We start from the raw sequence: 18,393 nt of genomic DNA on the forward strand, positions 1-18,393 counted from the left end.
TAAGGTTATTGAATAAATCAATATAAAACAATGTGTTGTTGTCATAGCAATACGATACACGTGATACACACACTGCAATCACAGGGTCAGTAATCTGTCATAGTAAACTCTGGCTTCCTCCAGGGGTATTTGCATTAACGTCTTTGCTGTGAGAGATTACAAAAGTTTTGCAATCAGACTCCATCTGTGAAGTTTTGACAGCAACAACCCAATGTATAAAACATGAGGGAATTATTGGCAGGACTGTGAGTTATGAAGCCAATAAGCCTTCATCGAGGCCTTGTCATTTACATTTGGTCCATGCCGTAGGTGCTCTGAGTTAGTCGGGAGCCCTGTTAGATGGCAGTGTCGAGGGAGAATGTTGTAGGTCCTGTCACTGAGGTAAAATATTGCTGTGTCATAAGCGTTTGGTTCAAATAAGTTTGACTCAAAGCTTTTTGCTGTCATCATTGTTCCCGTGGAGATAACATAACAGTGAAAGTGAAATGGAAAAACGCGAGCGACTCTGGGAAAAAGCGAGTGTGTTAACCAACTTATTAATCATCATCAATCATGACAGAACAGGCTTTGCTGTGATTTTTAAAGATAATTTCTTTTTTTCTTTTTTTTTTTACAGATTTCTGTCGCCTATTCCATTTGTTTGTGTTAGTGTGTGGGTGTAGCTGGCAGTGTACACTCATTGCAGCAAAGCTGGCTTACTGTAGCTACAACCTGTGTTCACGCTGTGGAAAAATACTGCGTTTCTGAAGGGAACATGTTCAGGTGTCATTAGAGACTTTGTGCTTCAGGGCTGCCCTGGTACAACTAGAATTCCCTGGATGACAGACACTCGTCCAGCATATCCCTCTCTTTCACTCTTCATCCATTTTTAGAAATGGATGAAGAGTCAGACTCATATCATCTCTTTTGGCCCAGTCCACTCCAACTTATTTGTTGTGTTTTTTGTTGTTGTCTTTGAATCTTAGAGAAGGGAAAGAGTGGAGCACAGTAGTATCGGAATATTGGCTCTCTCCCAAGTTCTAACAGTGACATAATGGGGTTTCTTCACCGATGTTGACCCCAATCTGTGTTGTATTCTGTTCCTCTACAGGACCTTGCCACCCAAACCCATGCCACAACAGAGGAATATGTGAAATCAGTGAAACCTACAGGGGTGACACATTCATCGGTTACGTCTGCAAGTGTCAACCAGGCTTCAATGGTATCCACTGCCAGCACAGTAAGTTAACGGGTAACTTGGATTTTCCCAACAATATCCTGCACATTGCCATTTCCTGCACACACCTGACTAAACACATCATAGGCTACTTTTGATTATGCAAGAGTCCTTTTCACCTATGGTAACAATACACTTCCTGAAAAATTAAAACATTTTTTAAAACCTTTCATTGTAAAATGAATAAATGTACAAATTAAATTACCTTGCAATTATAAGGCAAACATTCCCAATATTTTATTCTGCCCCTTAATAATTAGTGCCAGCCCAACCATAAACACAAGTCTATGAGTCTAGCGATGCAGTTTCTCCTCATGTGCCTTGGTAAAGAGATGCCAACCTTGTGAGGAAATGCTGTTTAACTTGGAGAAACAACAAACAACAGCAAAAAAAACACAAAGGTCAGCAAGGAGATAAGGTTAAGCGAGTTACAGGCAAGATGAAGTGCTAAACACGCTCCCCTTTGTTGAGTGTGCACTTGAAAAGGTTAGTGTCGAGGAATATGTGTCGCTACACCGAATGAAACAATACCCTTTGTGAATTAGACAGTGCCTTGCTGTGCATTGCCTTTTTGTGTGTGCATGTGTGCGTGTGTCTGTGAGTTTATCTAATCATCGCCATATGGAGTGAGTGAATAAAGTCCTGAGATTCCTAGGTAGTGTAAATCATACTATCGACCAGTGCTGTACAACACAACGCTGTATTGATAAATGCTGCAGGTACTTTCTTATTGAGAAAGTGCACAATGTACAGGGAACAATGAAACAAATGATAAACCGTTGTCCGTTCCTTCGTGCAGACGTTCAAAGTCGCAGTTTACGGCAACTAAATCCAACACCGTCATCGCTTGACATTTTTTCACAAGAAGCAGATACACCGCAAACAAACAAGACATTTCTCTCACAAGATCTAGGCCTCCAGATAGCTGCGCGGTCCACCTGCGATGAACAGGCGGCGTCTTCGTACGGACGCGTCACCTGTCCAAACACACCCTGGTGGATTTGTGGGCAGTGTTTAGGCCTTGTTTGTGAGCGCTAAATGTCCCTAAGACCTGCAGGATGATATGTAGGCCAACTCCTGCGGCTCCTTCCCCCCCCCCCCCCCCCCGCATCTGCTCGGCTGAACGCTGCATTAGCCTGCTCCAACACAGCCGGCTCTCTGTTCACAGGTGTGTCTGTAAATAATGGAGAAACGGCTTGAATGTATTCTGGTGAAGTCTGGGCGAGATGGATAATAGCTCTGAGAAAGAGATGGAGAGAGAGAGATAGATCGAGTGAAGGGGGTAGGGTTTTTTTTTGGGGGGGTGGTGCTATGAGGCCAGCGAATGCTTAACCAGATGCATCTGGCTCGCAGCTCCGTCTCAGTATTTTCCCACTCGCATCAAGGTTAAACAAGACCCAGAAGATAAACAGAGAAGTTCTGGAGAAGAGCGATTTGCTCTTCTTCACCGCAGTAATAAGATAATGAGAGGAAAAAAAAGTGCCACGGGCAAATTACTTGGAGTCACGCCTGTATGAAGTGGGATGAGGCGAAGTGGCTCATCCATGTATTCATTTCTCTCTTTTTTTTATAGTAGCTCTCACTCTACAGAATTACACTTCATGAGCTGCCATGAAGAAACGTTTGTGTTTCAAAAAACCTTAAACGCCATCATTTCTTGTCTTATTTCTCTCATTTCGGCACTTACACACATGACCTTCTAAATCGTTGGAACCAGTTTTACAGACATCAGGTGTTGGAAATGAACACAAATCTAAACTTGACATATATTTGTGATCTGAGATTGGCACCAGGGACAATACCTAGAAAGACGTTGGATTCAGCAGTAGTTTAGCATGATTAACTGAATGTGAGTAAAGTGGATTGAGTAAGTGACATGGGTTTTTCTCACTGCTATGCCACTGGGGCACTGCAGGGTGACCCAGGGCGGGATTCCACGTTCCATTTAGCATGCCCGTTGTAATTTAGCTTCTCATAAGCCCTGAGGGGAAGAAACCGTTTTGATATGGCCTGAATATGTTCATAACGCCTGCCAATTCTCTTTCCAATCATTGGAGCCAAATGCCAAACAAGAGCTGGAGGATTGGGCTTTTTGGGGAGGGGAAAGGAGGTGTGGCAAATCTGTATCTGAAGACATGAATAAACAAAATCTAGCGTCTGGATAATTTCTGCAATTAAATGATAAAGGCGAGCCGATGATTGTTCCCTCAGAATGACAGCTTAGCAGGCTTTGAGGTGGTGCGGGTGGGCCTTCAATGGCTGATGAGCCTAATGGAAAAGATAAAATGGAGTCAGTCGGATTGTATCACCGAGGAACAAACCCGTGTTGAATGACTGCCCGTGCATTCATTACAAATGGGGGGTGAAAAGACTTGGCTTGAAAAAATCCTGGGGTTTTGACAGACGGGATAATGGGTTTGCTTCCTCAGGTCTTTTTGAGACTAAAATGTTGAGTTGTGACACCTTTTTATTTTCTAAAATCTTAAAGAAAAGCTGTCTTTGGGATGCCCCTACACTGTTTTTAACATGCATTGAAGTTTACATATATTGTGACAGATCCTTTACTCCTCTCCTCTGGCATGAATGTGTTCTGCCTCAACCCATGCTCTTACCTGCTTACTCTGTCAGACCCAAATCCAATTTCACACTCTGTAGCGTAATCCTAATCACAGACAGTTTAACCTACCATGCCTTTTTGGCGGGCCCGAGTTATGAAACACAGCTGTAACAAAAAATAAACATCACTTTTTTATGAAACGGCTTTGGATATGCAGACTGCCTTGTTAGACGGCTGCGATGGGCATGGCTGTGGTTAGCTTAACCTTTTCTCCACACTTCATCGTTGAGGAGACATGTCGAGGCGTTGAGAATTCAGATGCAGTGGCAGTACACCTCCGTCATCCCCTGTTAGAATCACGAGCAGTTTTCCTGTCTTCCCTGGGTCTTCTGTGCACCTTTCCAGTACTATCTCGGAGGATTACTATGCCAGAGTGGCTGACGTTTGCACCTCACGTTTGAATCCTTTGGATCACCATCAATTCCCCAGATACAGACCTTGTCGAGTCGGATATAGAGTTGCATGACACGTGATTTTTATTTGAATACCAGATGCTCCTGACGCACTGTCGTTTGGTTATTTAGTGTGCGAAAGTTATAAGATAGAACATCTTTGAAAGAAAGTCATGTAAGAAGCTGCAGTGTAACGTAAAGAACGGCGATTGGATGGGAGTTTGTCCGTCGAAAACCACTGCACCCTATTGCCATGCAGCTTACTGTTCCTATCTTTGTTGTGGCCACTTTTATCCAAACAGTTTAGTTTCTCCTGCCGGCGACCTTCTTACGCTCTGTGAAAGGCACAACAGTTGGCTCTCTGGTGGCTGTGGCCATTACCATCGCTGTTATTATCACAGTCTTTATTTTGAGAAAGTGCTGCCGCGTTGTCATTACTCAGCTGATGCGCTGTCATGTTCCCGTAGAGACAGGAGGCAGACTGGCAGGCCAGAGTAGTGGGGAAAATGGCCAATTATTGTAATGAAGTGTCTTATAGACGATTGGGTTGCAATCGCCCCTGTGGGCGTCAAGTTTCAGACTTTTGGTTTATGGTGGGCGTGTACTCAATTTTCAAGGGCACATATGGAAATATCTGTCTGGTTTTTGTGAGTTCCAGATTTTTCAAGCATGGTCTTCGGGGGCTCCTAGTGTTGGCTTAAGCGGCTGTTGTCGATGGAGGGTTAATGTTGCATGGCAAAACCAGTTGTCATTATCCTGAATCCTCAACCCAAAATTACATTTGCCATTCTTCTCTTTGTTTAATACCTATTCCATTAGGGGGGGGGGGGTAGATGATGCAACTCCCTCATTAGAACATGGACAGCCATTGCTCTCATTTGTGTCTCTTGCAAGTCCATCTATGTTCTGTTTCTGAGAAGCCCAAGATAAAAGCTTGGATATTGAGTGCTAGCAAACTGCAAAGCTGCTTGAAGTACAGCCTAATGATGTCTTCAGCCCTCTTCCTGAAAATAGGACAACCTCGTGGGCAGAGAGCAGAAGATATATGTCAGGGTAGGCATAGCGGGGATCCACTCAACGTTGGAAGCCGACATCACAAACAGAAATATAAACAAAAACAAGGTTAAATGTTAGTGTTTTTTGTTGTAGTTTTTTTTACTGCGAGTGGGTTGCAGGGCTGTGTTTGAACTCCATCTCTTTATCCCTAGGCCCGAAGTCTTTGAACAGATTCCATATCCTACTTTGATCAATAAGCAGTCGCGGCCCTCCCTTTTGAAACCTGCCAGTGGGGCAGGATTGATCGGGGCTAAACGCAGGATGCGTGTTTTTTTTTTAAGGAGCAGCACCATATTTGATCACGTATTGACAGGTTATGACGCGGCTTATTAGTTCCCGCCGCCTCTTCAGCTCCTAGCCAGAGGATAATCAGGGAAGGGTTCTGTCTGGGTGTTAATGCCAGCCGTAAGGGGCCATTACGTTAAGTCAATACACCTGGGCTTCATCAGAGCGTTCTTTTATCTACTCGGAGAATGGAGCACATCTGGGCATCTCCTCTGGGGGCCTCAGTTAGAGCCGTGGAAGAGTTTGTCTGTTCTCAAGTCCCCTAGCTTTCCTGTTTCCTTTTGGGTCTGTAAGTGGAGGTAGCATGAACTCACCGTTCCTGTGTGTGTGTGTGTGTTCGTGTGTGTGTTTAAAGGTGAGGGCAGAGGGTTGGTGGATTGGGGGGTGAGGTTTGGTTGAGGCACGGATGCTTTCTCCACCCGTACGGAGGGGCTCGCTGGTGTGTTATTCCCACCGATATTTGCCTCAATGTGTTCCATCTCCTGTACAGGCTCTGGGCGAGCCGTGGTCCAGCCCTCCTCCATTTGCACCGCTCTCTCTCTGGGCTGCTCAAGAGGGGGAGCTGATCTTCAAAACACAGCAGCAGCACATTCACTGCCGGGAAGAAAAAAGGTGGTGTGTGTGGGTGTGTGTGTGTGTGTGCGTGCGTGTGTGCGTACTTGGCCCATGTGTGCACTTTTTGTGCGCCCGTCAGTGCGCTTTGAAGAACAGTGTTGAGTGGTCCTCCCCACCCTATAATCTGGAGCGTAAGGTTGTAAATTCAGAAGGTTGCTCCTCCCTTAGCTCGGGGGGGGGGCTCTGCATGTGTGAAGAGGGCCATCTGACAGAGCTGTCTCCTGCCGCAGTCCCCCTCCCGCCCCCCCCCCCCCCCCCCCGCCCCCATATCCCTAAACCCCGCCACCCTGCCTCCCTGCCTCTGCCGTCACTTACCCTTGACGGACGAGTTCACCCCAGACTGGTTAGCGCCACCTATCCAAGCGAGAGAAAAAAAGGACTTGCCCTTCTCTAACAAGCAAGTGAGTCTGTCTCTGCCTCGCAGGGGGTGACATTGTACAGAGAGATGGAGGTGGAGGGATGGCAGAGGGGCCCTCGTGAGCCAGCCTCTCTCTCATCTCTCTCTCTCTTTCCGCTTCCAGCGAGACCACCAAGAGGATACTTGGCTGTGGTTTCTCCTTTTCTCTCCCTCTTCCTCTCTCTCTCTCTCTCTCTCTCTCCCTCTCTCTCTTTCTCTCTGTCTGTCTGTCAATCTCCTTGTTTGTTTCTCACTCTATCCTCTCTTTCCCACTCTCTTTCTTTCTCTCCCTTTGTTTTGTCTCTCATTCTCTCTTTTTGAAAAAAATCAATTTATAGTGTTATTCTCACTGGAAAATCTTTGCTGGTTAGCAGTATGCTCAAGTTGTATTCTTGAGGGAGGGAATACCGCACTGATTTTCAACAGTAGTTTTTCCAGCGATCCATGCAACATAGCTTGGAGTGGAGACATCTAACCATGAGCTCATACCCAGGGTGTATTGCGTTTTCGAAGTTTGACAGTTTCCAGATTTCCATGCTATGTGACACGGCAGGTGGGCGGTGCGTACAGACTCTGCTTTAATTCTGAAATGGAAAGTCTTCGTTAGTCATAGTGCCTTGGGTGTGTTCTTGTAGGTGTGAGAATACGGCTCTTCCTGAATAATAGCCTGGTCGGTATAGGACCTTTCTCTCTTTAAAAAAAAAAAAAAAACAGTCTAGCATGAATTATGGAAATCTGACTACAACTGTAAATTTGCATGCATATCATTTTTACTTCAATAGAATGGCAGCTCGTGATATCATTAGGCAATATGAATCACTTCCTTTCAAAGCTGTAGGGCTTTGGTAGCCTACTTATAATACATTTGGTGAGACAGGGGGCAGCAAAGCTGTGGTAGTACCTTTTGGGCATTCACGTTTGACATTGAACAAGCACCCGTGTTGAGCTAGGTGCCTTATGGTTGTTTTTATAAATGATTGTGGCAGTGCAGCTCACGTTGTGCAAGTGTTGGTGGGAAATATCACGCGGGAATCCATACACGGAGGAAAAATACATAGCTAAAATGTGCAAAAAGAGGAATGAGAAGCTCACAATCACAGGCTGAGGCTGTTCTCAGTCGACCCGACAGACGTTCTGTGTGCTTTATCCATGTAGACGACAGCCGCTGGCAAGAGCAAGCCTTTCCAGCTCCCCGTGGCATTAAGTTAGAGTGAAACACTTGCCAATCTCCAAACTACCATGGTCACGTGAGCCCACCCGCAAAACCTCAAGACACCCACTGAACACAGCGAGGGGCCACGGAGCTCTGTTTCCAGCCACTGAGAAACCTGGGAAGGGCCGTGTGAGGGGCCAGTCATCCCTCAGAGCGAGAAACAAACCCTCCCCCCCCCCCCCCCGCGCGGAGTAACGAAACACAACCCACGGCGTCCACGCGTCTAACAGCATGTGTCTCAACCCCATCCCTCGTCTCCACAAAGGGTCTGGGAAGGTCGTTCAAAGGGTCACGTCTCATGTTGGATATCTATACATTTGTACCCCTCTGCCTCAAGCACCAAACATCCTCCTGCTAGCCACGATCCCAGGGGGCCTTTTTCTATTTGTTCCGTCAAATGTCTGCCCGATGTTACATGCAGCACACATGGTTCACTGTGCGTTGTGAGCTGGAGATGGATCGAGGGCTCTCCACAGAAAATGCTTAGGTTCAGATTCGTCCCTGATGGATATAATACAGCACGTGTATACTGTAAGTCTCTGTGATATACGCTGTGGACGAGCCTTTGTTGTTAAACTGAAGCGACTGACGTGTTTCGACTTCTTCGACGGAATAGCTGAAGCACATTTTGTTGTTTGCTTGTCAAAGTTTGATAACGGAGCAAAGACTTTTATTTATACGGAGGTTTCTTTCATTACGTTCCTTTGGTTGGAGGCCATCCATCGCAGCAATACATTTTACATTTTATAATGAGGTGAGTCTGTTAATGAAGGCGTTTCTGATTGGGTGTTGTGCACTGGAGCTAGGAGCTAAGGTGTAATATGGTTCGGTTGTATGTGGTCCGAGACTTCAATTCCAAATCACGCTCCCCAAGCAATGGCTATGAATAATTCAAAATTAGGTTAGGGGAATTTCCATTGAAAAGGGCTCCGAAAACAAAAACACCGGCAGGCTATAGGGCTTGTGGAGAGCTTGGTTGTTTGTGCACTTCCATTCCTAAATTAAATTATATTTTCCGCCGTTTCTATTACTGTGAAAGACGCGTTCAATTATTCATCATCAAATTACATAAGTGGGTTTTAGAATGATTGTTTTGGCATACTGTGTACTTTTATGCGTGTAGAGTACAGTCAGTACATCATATAAGTGTGTTTGTGTGTGCTCTTGTGTTCTTTTGTGATGGTTTGCCGCATCCGTGTGTTATGGACGGATCTTAGGCGAGAGATGAGCATGTGCTCGTTTGATGTCAATATACTACTGGTTTCCTTCAAGATATTTATTCGGCCCAGGAGTGGAAGGCCCCTTCTCTGTTTTGTCAGAAGGTATCTTGGCTAAGAAGCCGGGGGAAACAATCCGGAATCTAGGTGCTAAGGAGGGCATCTTGTCCTGTCTCAGATCTAGATGTCTTGTTCAGTCTGTCAGGTGGAGGCCCTCTGCCTCCCAGATTAGAAGTGAATTTTCCATCTCTGGGTGGGGCTGTCCAAGGAGTGACCCAATGGGCCTTGAGACGCAGTGCTCAGGAGACACTGAGCCTAGCTGTCACTCTCACAGCTCTGTCCATTCCAGGTGACAGAGAGAGTTAGATGAAGAGAGAAAGACGAAAGAGATAGAGATAAATGAGGGAGAGTACGAGAGAGAGAGAGAGAGAGAGAGAGAGAGAGAGAGAGAGAGAGAGAGAGAGAGAGAGAGAGAGAGAGAGAGAGAGAGATAGATAGATAGATATTAGATATTTTTTAAAGAGAGAGGAGGCATGAGAGTTTGTTAGCGTGATAAATTAAATGTATGGGTGATAGATCTGTGATTGCTAGTTTGGTCTCTGTCATGTGCTGTCTCTTCACTGTGGGCTTTGGCAAGATAGTTTAATCTTCACATTCAAGACAATTATTTGTTGTTAGAAACTGAAATGAATTGGGTATGAGAGAAACAAAGACTATGGAAAATCTAGAGAGAGATAGAAGAGAGTGAAAGAGAGGAGGGGGAGGAAGAAGAACAAGAGAAAGCTGTCTTAACACCGATCAGAGAGTTGGTTGAAAAGTACACATTGGACCTATTTGTTTTAGTGATAGTCCTGGAGAACTGTAAATGCCCTTCCGACCAGTGTTGCCTGGAACCAACTGTCATCGAGTCCCATTCTGGTACATGGCCTCTGTGACTCTGGGCTCTGCTGTCCCCTCCAGCCGGCCCGCATGGCTGAGAGGCCTGTTGGCCCACCGCCAACAGGCACAAACAGAGATGCTTTCCTAAATCCCAGGTGGCAGTCAAAGCAGCACCTACCCTGGTGCGCTGAGCTGGTGCCCACAGCCAAAACACAACACCAGGCTCACCAGCCTGACCCATGTTAGCCCAGATAGAACAGAAATATGTTGATAGATATTCACTCCTAGCGCTTTACAAGTATTATTAGTAGGAAGTATCATTCACGAATGAATTATTATAATGGTTGAGCAATATAAACTGAGTATATACGGTGCAGGTATAGCAAATAATATGCTTGAAAGTATTGTCCATGTTTTTGTGGAGTCATAATGGATGCGAATTGCAACTGAAACCTATGAAAATGAGTGTAACCAGTTCAAGCCACCAACGAGGCACTGTTTGTTGTGTTTGTTTTTATATTTCTGTATCATCAGTTGAATATCTCCATGTGTTCATTAGACCCTGAAAGAAATAGCTCAGAGAAGGGCTCAGGCCAGAGATGACTAATTAAATTAGCTTGGAATGGGTTCCCCAGAGCTTCTGTATCACAGGACCACTGTTATTAAAGTCCTCATAAACATGGTCTATTTGTTGCATTATAATCAGAATAGTTTCCAAATCTTTCAGAGAAAAAATCTTTTTTTAACTCTAATCGAGCAGGCTCCTTTTCCATTTTATTTCACCCTTTCAAATCAGTGGTCTACCTGCAGTATTCCCCAGGTATACTCCATGTTCTTAACCTCACAACCTGACTCCTCCCAACTACAAAAGGTTTCTCCCCAGCGGTGGCCTTCTTTGAAGAAAGCTTATCTGGCAGTATACCTCCATGAAGTTAGGTTCGTAAAAGCCAGATCACGTTCCCTTGTTCTGAGGCGCATCAGTATTCCTCTCACTGGTCCCAGCCATGATCTTCCCAGGAACCCAATGCGATACTCACTTGGCTTTCTCCTCGGCAATCCTTTTCTCCCTGAGTCAAGGGCCCTTTACATTCCCCAAATCACGGGCACGGCCCACCGTTCCTTGCCTCTCGTACGCACTACTTCCCCTTTAATGCACGACTGTAACCGCGCGTCCAACATTTCGAGAGATTCCTTTGACTCGCCCTTGCACGGGCCGCCTCTGAATAGCTCCTCCGTGTCCTAATCCCACTTCAAAAAGGTGTGTCCTTTGGAATACGCTCTTTTTAATCCCTCATTCACTTCTAAATGCATGCCATGTCCCCCCCCCCCCCCCCCCCCCCGCTTGAATCGTACACACGCCCAGCACAATGAGTGCCAAAGGAGAACAACGTAAGCCGGCTACGAGATGTGGCCTAAGCTGTTTCTCTGTAGGAGATCATTCAGAGTAAACAGACATGCTTGCTGGATGTAGAAGGAGCCGTTGTGACTGAGAATGACCAAAGCCAGGATGAATGAGAGCCCGGAAGGCGTTTCAAGGACTTGGTGCAGAGACAGCGCACAGATGAGGCGCCGCTCCCTCGCCGGTGCAACTACATCAAGCCCCGATGCCGAAGTCCACGCGAATGCCGTCGAATATTTCAAGCCTCGGGACCTTGGTCAGTCAGAGGCTGACAGATTCAGATTGACAGCAGTCAGAGGAGACAGCAGCTCTATCTTCCCTGTGATGGTCCTGGGTGACAGGAGCTATGGCTCGGCCTTGTGTCGGTTGGGACACACGTACTGGACACGTTTCACCTACCAGCCATCAGCACTCAGACCTGAGAGTTTCTCCCGGAGAACAAAGTGGCCTCTTTGAGGCGGCGCCGTCTCATTTGAATGAACGCAGACCCCGTCTCCAGGCCTGCCATTCGCGCTGTCAATAGGTGAGCCACTGATGAGCCGAGCAATTAATTTGAGGTGAAAAGACGCGATGCATTGCGGGAAATTCATGTCTGTGTGTTGTCTGTGTGGGTGTTCGTGTGTGTGCATGTGTCGAGAGAGACAGAGTTTCTGCGCGATAGAGAGATGGAGAAAAAGAAAGAAATGGGCAAGGTGGGAGGAGTTGGCGGGTGCTGAGCACATTGTATGAATTTGATTGAGTTTTCTTGTATGGAGGTTACTGATAATAAGCCCTCACTGTCAACTCGCTGAGGTATCCTATCTTTCCCTGAGAGATGAGGGGAGGAATTCGCTTTCATCTGTGCCTCCTTTTGAACAACTGCTGTGTAACATGAAAATGGCAGAGCACGAGCGAAAAATCACTCACAAAGGAAACAAATAAAGGAGGTGTTTGGAAGCTGTGGAGACGATGCGACTACAGAAGACGCTGAAAGGTCTATATCAGTCATCCCCTGTCTGTACTCCCATCAGCCCCAAATCTCATGTGACGTAAGCCACCAAGTGTCATTGTCATTAAAACAGTATATATTACATGTAGTTACTGTAGTATATTACATAGGCAAGTGAAGGGAGACCCTTCTATTAACACGCAATAGATGGGTAGTAGCTTTACAAATAAGATTAGAGGCATGGGAAACCACCATAATAGTCACTCCAGCAGGGACTCAAGAAACCAGCCAACACCCATAGTAAGCTTCCTCAGTAAGGACACCAATATATTCACAACTGTTATTTACAGTTGCCAATGACAGCAATCTTCCCTCAAACCAAAGCACTAAGTTAAAAAAAAGTGTAATATATATCCAGTATAAATCACAAGTATGTGATATCAACACTTAGGCTGTTTTGATGCAGCTATACATTGTATATATATATATATATATATATATATATACATTTAAACATTAAAAACAATATATCTGTTCTGTGATGGATTTGTCTCTGTCATCTAGGTATAGGATATTTCAACTTCAAATCCAAAACAAGCCTGAGGCAGCACTATGAATCACAGGGTTCTGTCCGTGTCCTTGGGAAGACCCACCTCCACCCCCACCCCCCCCCCCCACCCCCCCATTGGAACAATGATTACTACCAAGGAAGAGAGGAAGTGGCCCTGGGTGATGTGGGGTCAAAGGTCGTCTGAGTGACAGGGCCTGCCTACTCCTCTCCTGTCAATCTCCAGCCAGCAGGGCAAAGTCCTGTGAGGGTCAAACCCCACTTGTTACACGATGGAAAGGTCAGGGTCACCCCACATGCTCATGCTCTCCGTGGAAAAATAAGGAGGCTGTCCCCTCCTTAAAACCGAATGTTCCTTTTGGACTGTTCTAGATGATGATGATTTATCGAAGGCACTGGTGGTGATATGTGGGCAGAACAGTGGGGCGATTAACTTTCATTCTGTTAATTAAGTTGACAAATGTGACAGGACCACCAAGCTATTAGCAGCGATTTATTTTAATAAGGGTCACTCCTTATTGTTTTTCCTACACTCTGTTGAATATGCATACGCCATGGTCTTCCCCATATCCTCAGGGAAACCTGAATATTATAAAAGTGCTCAAACAGATTGCTCCTCTACAGAAGCCTACCTTTAAGCACTGCGTCTCCATAACTTTACATGTTAACGTTTGGAGCTGCTACAGCTTATCTGATGTTACTGTTACTGTAAAGTAACAGTGTACAGTAACATGAGTGTACAGTATCAGTAGTGAATAGTATCAGGAGTGTACAGTATCAGGAGTGTACAGTAGTAGCAGGAGTGAACAGTATCAGGAGTGTACAGTATCAGGAGTGTACACTAGCAGGAGTGTACAGTAGTATCAGGAGTGTACAGTATCAGGAGTGTACACTAGCAGGAGTGTACAGTAGTATCAGGAGTGTACAGTATCAGGAGTGTACAGTATCAGGAGTGTACACTAGCAGGAGTGTACAGTAGTATCAGGAGTGTACAGTATCAGGAGTGTACTGTAGCAGGAGTTAGGAGCAGGTGTAGTCTCTGTAGAGAGGACCACTCTGACCCCTCCCCCCTCACTGCAGGCCTGTTCCGGGTCCCTGGACACACTGCGGCCAATTTGCTGTTCCCCCGCCAGCCTCCCTGCCTGCCACAGAGCGCTATTCATCGCTCTCATTATCGCCCTACTGAGACGCGCTTTGTAGAGAGCAAGAGGGGGTGGAGGCGCGGAGCAAGTCATCCGACAGGAGCAGTCAGAGCGGCGGCCCCGGATCTAACTATAGAAGGAGGTGTTGTTGGGGGGGGGGGGGGAGGGTGTGAGGGAGGGGGGAGTCAGGAAGGGGTGTTATGCTTATTAAAGGCTGTCAGGAAGGTACCCGTAGCATTAATTCAATTGTGTTCTCCAACGGAACGTGCCTACAGATACGGTTAAAAAGACATTACTTTGCGTCTGAGGAACGTGGTGTTGCGGAGGCCTCGGGGGAAGGTCTGCAGACCGGAGTGGCCCATTCCGGAAGTTTTTTTGAGCGAGATGTGCTGCGTCGGGGAAAGGAAATATGGAAAGCGAAAGGCCGAACCCTGTGACACAAACACTCCCTCCCTGTCTGCCGTCCTCGCCCCTCCTTTCTTGCTGTTGACAGCGTGAAAACAGGCTGATGTGCTCAGAACACCAAATCAGATTAGGCCTCGGCTGTCTCACCATGACAAGAACTCCTCATACGCCCTTACCAGACGACCATCTCGGGAGCACCTCATATCTCCTCTCTCTCTCTCTCTCTCTCTCTCTCTCTCTCTCTCTCTCTCTCTCTCACTCACTCACTCACTCTCTCTCTCTCACACACATACATTCAATCTCTCTCTCTCTTTCACACTGTCAGCTTTTATCACTTGGGCTTGTGGGACAAATGCATGTTCTGTAAACTAAAACAAGTTTTTGACAGCATGTGGTTATATTGTGATTCTATGTGTCTCTGTGTTCACACGTTAGACAGCCATTCTTTGTAGAGTTTCTGAATAGAGGATAACCAAAAAAACAATTCAAACCAACATATCCCACCTCCTCCCTTCAAAGCCACTCCCACAAAATTACAGTAACGCGCATTGAGTGGAGGGGCAGAGTGCGCACAGGTAGGTAGACAGACAGGTAGCCGTCCAATCAATAGTCAGGGTACCCCTTAATGATTGGTCGTGTTTATTACAGTATTGCGATGCCCACAGATGTCGGAATGATTTCATTTTACCGTCAAAACTTTTTATATTGGTTGCTATCAAGACATGAAGTCACTTTCGGCAAATATGACAAAAAGTGCTTCTCAACAACATGGCCTACCCTGCCTTTAAGGATAGAGAATCATACATGTGTAACACTATCCAGTCTTGCGTAACGATGATTGCCAAGCTATAACATAATCATGCTCATCAAATGATCTTAGCAGCAAACCCTTTGAAAGTGTGCAGTGGGTAACATGCTTATTAAACGATAATGATGAAATTAAATGCAAAGAGGGTTCTTGGACCCATCCCAAGGCTTAAGTCTATTCCTAGTGATGTGTCTTTAATACAGATGGAACGGGTTATTTACCAGACCCTGTGGACTATCCCATTTTCCCTCTGTTTCTCTTGCTGGGTCGGATTAGCGTCCTTTTCCGAGGTAATCCGGTCACTCTCACCTGGTTGAGGAGAGACACGCTACTTCAACGTCTCACTGTTCCACTGCAGAGATTCCAGGGGAATCAGGAGGCTGGCTGACTGTCTCCATGTGGTGTGGACCGCATCGGGCAATCCGATTGGCTTAACATTTAGAAATTGGTTGGTCCTGAGTTTGACAAAGAGTTTTCGGTTACTCAGGTGCTTGGAGTCAACGTAGGGGAAAGGACACGATTAGAGAGTCAGAGGAGGCCGCTGGTTGTTAAAGCATGGTCGGGGAAATGTAGTGAATTAGGCTTTGAATGTGCAGATTTCCCAGAATAATTATTTCGCAGCTTGATTATCATCGAACTGTTTTTCACCCACTTATAAAACGCAGACCCACGTAAATCACAGACACTATCTACTTGAAGACTAAAGGATTAATTTAAGTTAAGAGGGCCATTAAGAGCAATAAAAAAAATAAAAAATTGGACAGATTACTTATGATTGCCCATTGTTGTTGTCAATAATGTATAGTCTAGTTTGGCTTTGTCACGTTAATAGTTCTTAACGAGATCGTTAAGCCCCTCTAGCTGGAATTAATTAAAACATAATCCCCTCATGATTGCAACAACCTCCCGCTATCAAGATGGCGTCCCTCTGACAAGTGCTTGTTTGTTCATTTCTGCACTAATCATGTGTTTGTCAGTGGGGAAGACGTCCTCAAACCGAGTTCTCTCATTGCAGTCATCCTGCCCTTTGCATGGAAAGATAATTACCTCTGATTGTCCTGTGGTGTGGCACTACCACAAAGCCCCGAAACTCGGTCACAGCCAAGGTCCCCCCTAGACGTACAGGAAACTGTGAGAAACAAGATGTGCGCTCTACTGAACCAGGGAAGACTTCGGAGTTGAATGCCGAATATGTGTGACTATTCATAAGATATGAATAGTTATTGTTATGGTTTCGATAAGAAGAAAACGTTGTTACAGTCTGTACATTACGTGACAGCTAAGCCTCACCCTCAACTGGCATCTGTAGGGAGGCTTGTGAGGTCCGTCACAGCTGCCCTACAGCTTTACGATAGGCCGTAAACAAGGCATTCAGTTGACATCATGATTGTATGTGTGAGACAGAACATTTGCATCCCGTCACCTATTGTGAGATCCTGAGGGTGTCCTTAGGATGTACTTCTTCAGCCTTCTCATCTGGCAAGCATGTGGTTTAGAGGCTGTCTGATGGCGTTCATATGTGGCGTTTTCTTTGAATGCAGCCCCCCCCCACACACGCACACACCATCACCAGGGGTTGGTGTGTTGCGGCGGAGGGTAAGTTTTGGTTTGGACCGTGTGCAAGTCATGGCCACTGTGACAGGGTGAGAGAGCACAGCGGGAATCATCCCTCTATCTTCAAACCCAAAGCAGAGGCGCTCTGTGCAGCTGGTGTCATGGTACAAAGCCTGTGGCATGCAGTCTATCTACTCATGCTCTTCGTTGAGATGAGGGTTTTACTGCACTGATATACAATGTCCGTTCATAGGCTCATCATCTCCAGACAATTCACGGCATTCGGAACCCTGAATCAAAGTATGTAACACACATGCTGATTGCAAACACTTAAACTGCCAAAAGGCATCGAGGTTCATTATCTGCGTGGAAAAAGATGAATACGTCACATGGACAAGTTTCCATTAAACATACAAACGCAATTGTCCATTGTCTATTGAAGACTGTCTTTTTTGACTATTTCAAGTGAGATCTAACACAAAAATTATAGTCGTTTTCTTTTTTACTTTTTCATATGGGTAGCTGAAAAGCTTAATTTATTCTCAGATAAAATTAAACCGCTCATGTGGATGAATTCTATACTTAGATAATTAAGATCAAATCTTTGAGAGATAAAGCACATAACAGGCTTACTTTAATCATTTTTGCATAAGCTTCAGAACTTTCGAATCTTGTTTCATATGCATGATGTCAAAAATTGGAACCATGACCTTACTGTGTCACTGAAGACCAGGGGCATGTTTATAAGAAGGATTAAGTGTCTCAGTGCTCACTTTCCTGCAGGGAAATGACTCCATTGCTTATGAGTTTGTTCCCCATTACACTCATGACTCTTGTCCAAGTTAAGACATAATCAAGTCAAATAAAAACTTCATAAGACACATGATCTCTTAACATTTTTCACGGGATCTCTTCTATTTAAATCAACCATAGCCCAGAAAAACAAGAACTATCCAATATCAGGTCCATAACCAACAATGGAAAACCACCGATATTACTTACAACAATAAACATAATTATTCATGTTCATAAAATAACTTTTCAATTCAAATAGTTTAATGACATTTGCCAGACAGTTTAACGCCTCCAATATGAAACATTGTTGCCAATGTAGTTAGTCAGACTCTACACAGATCATGTTGCAGTTGTAGTTGAACAAAATACCAAACTAACTAAAGTTTGGTATTGGTGTACAACAACAACGTTGAATCCCAAGGAACCATTTGATTTATTAGTTTCCAAAACCAGGCCCTTCTGCCTTAGTGAAAGTGTCTTGGGGAAGGCAGAATCAAGTAACAAACGGTGCAAATTCAATAAATACTCGCTACCAATGAATGCAAATGAGAATGAGGTCCAGCAAATTGCCAACATAACTGCTTCAAAGAAGTGAATGTGCCTCTTTTCTGTTTCCCTGGCTCTTCCTTGACAGATGTTAATGAATGTGAAAGAGACCCGTGTAAGAATGGAGGCATCTGCACTGATCGGGTTGCCAACTACTCCTGTGAATGTCCTGGGGAGTACATGGGGAGGAACTGCCAATACAGTAAGTCCTTTGTTATTTTTGTACTCTTTCTGTTTCCAGACTTCATCGTGTGACTATGGTCCCATGGTTTATATTTACTACGTGTCTAACCATGTATGAAGAGGTTGCCTCAGGCATGGTAAAGAGGGCAAGAATGTTTGTTTTGTTTCGTTTTTTTTT

General features: G+C 45.2%; 1 protein-coding gene across 1 annotated transcript in view; it reads left to right on the forward strand.

The window, feature by feature from the left end:
- The window catches only part of edil3a (EGF-like repeats and discoidin I-like domains 3a), an 80,791-nt gene that overhangs the window by 25,159 nt on the left and 37,239 nt on the right, over positions 1-18,393 (forward strand). The window contains exons 3-4 of the mRNA XM_067231165.1: positions 1,091-1,219; positions 18,121-18,234. Coding sequence (XP_067087266.1) covers positions 1,091-1,219; positions 18,121-18,234 — 243 coding nt within the window. The remainder of the gene's footprint in view (positions 1-1,090; positions 1,220-18,120; positions 18,235-18,393) is intronic.

The sequence above is a fragment of the Osmerus mordax genome, chromosome 28 (genome assembly GCF_038355195.1).
Source record: "Osmerus mordax isolate fOsmMor3 chromosome 28, fOsmMor3.pri, whole genome shotgun sequence".
NCBI lineage: Eukaryota > Metazoa > Chordata > Actinopteri > Osmeriformes > Osmeridae > Osmerus > Osmerus mordax.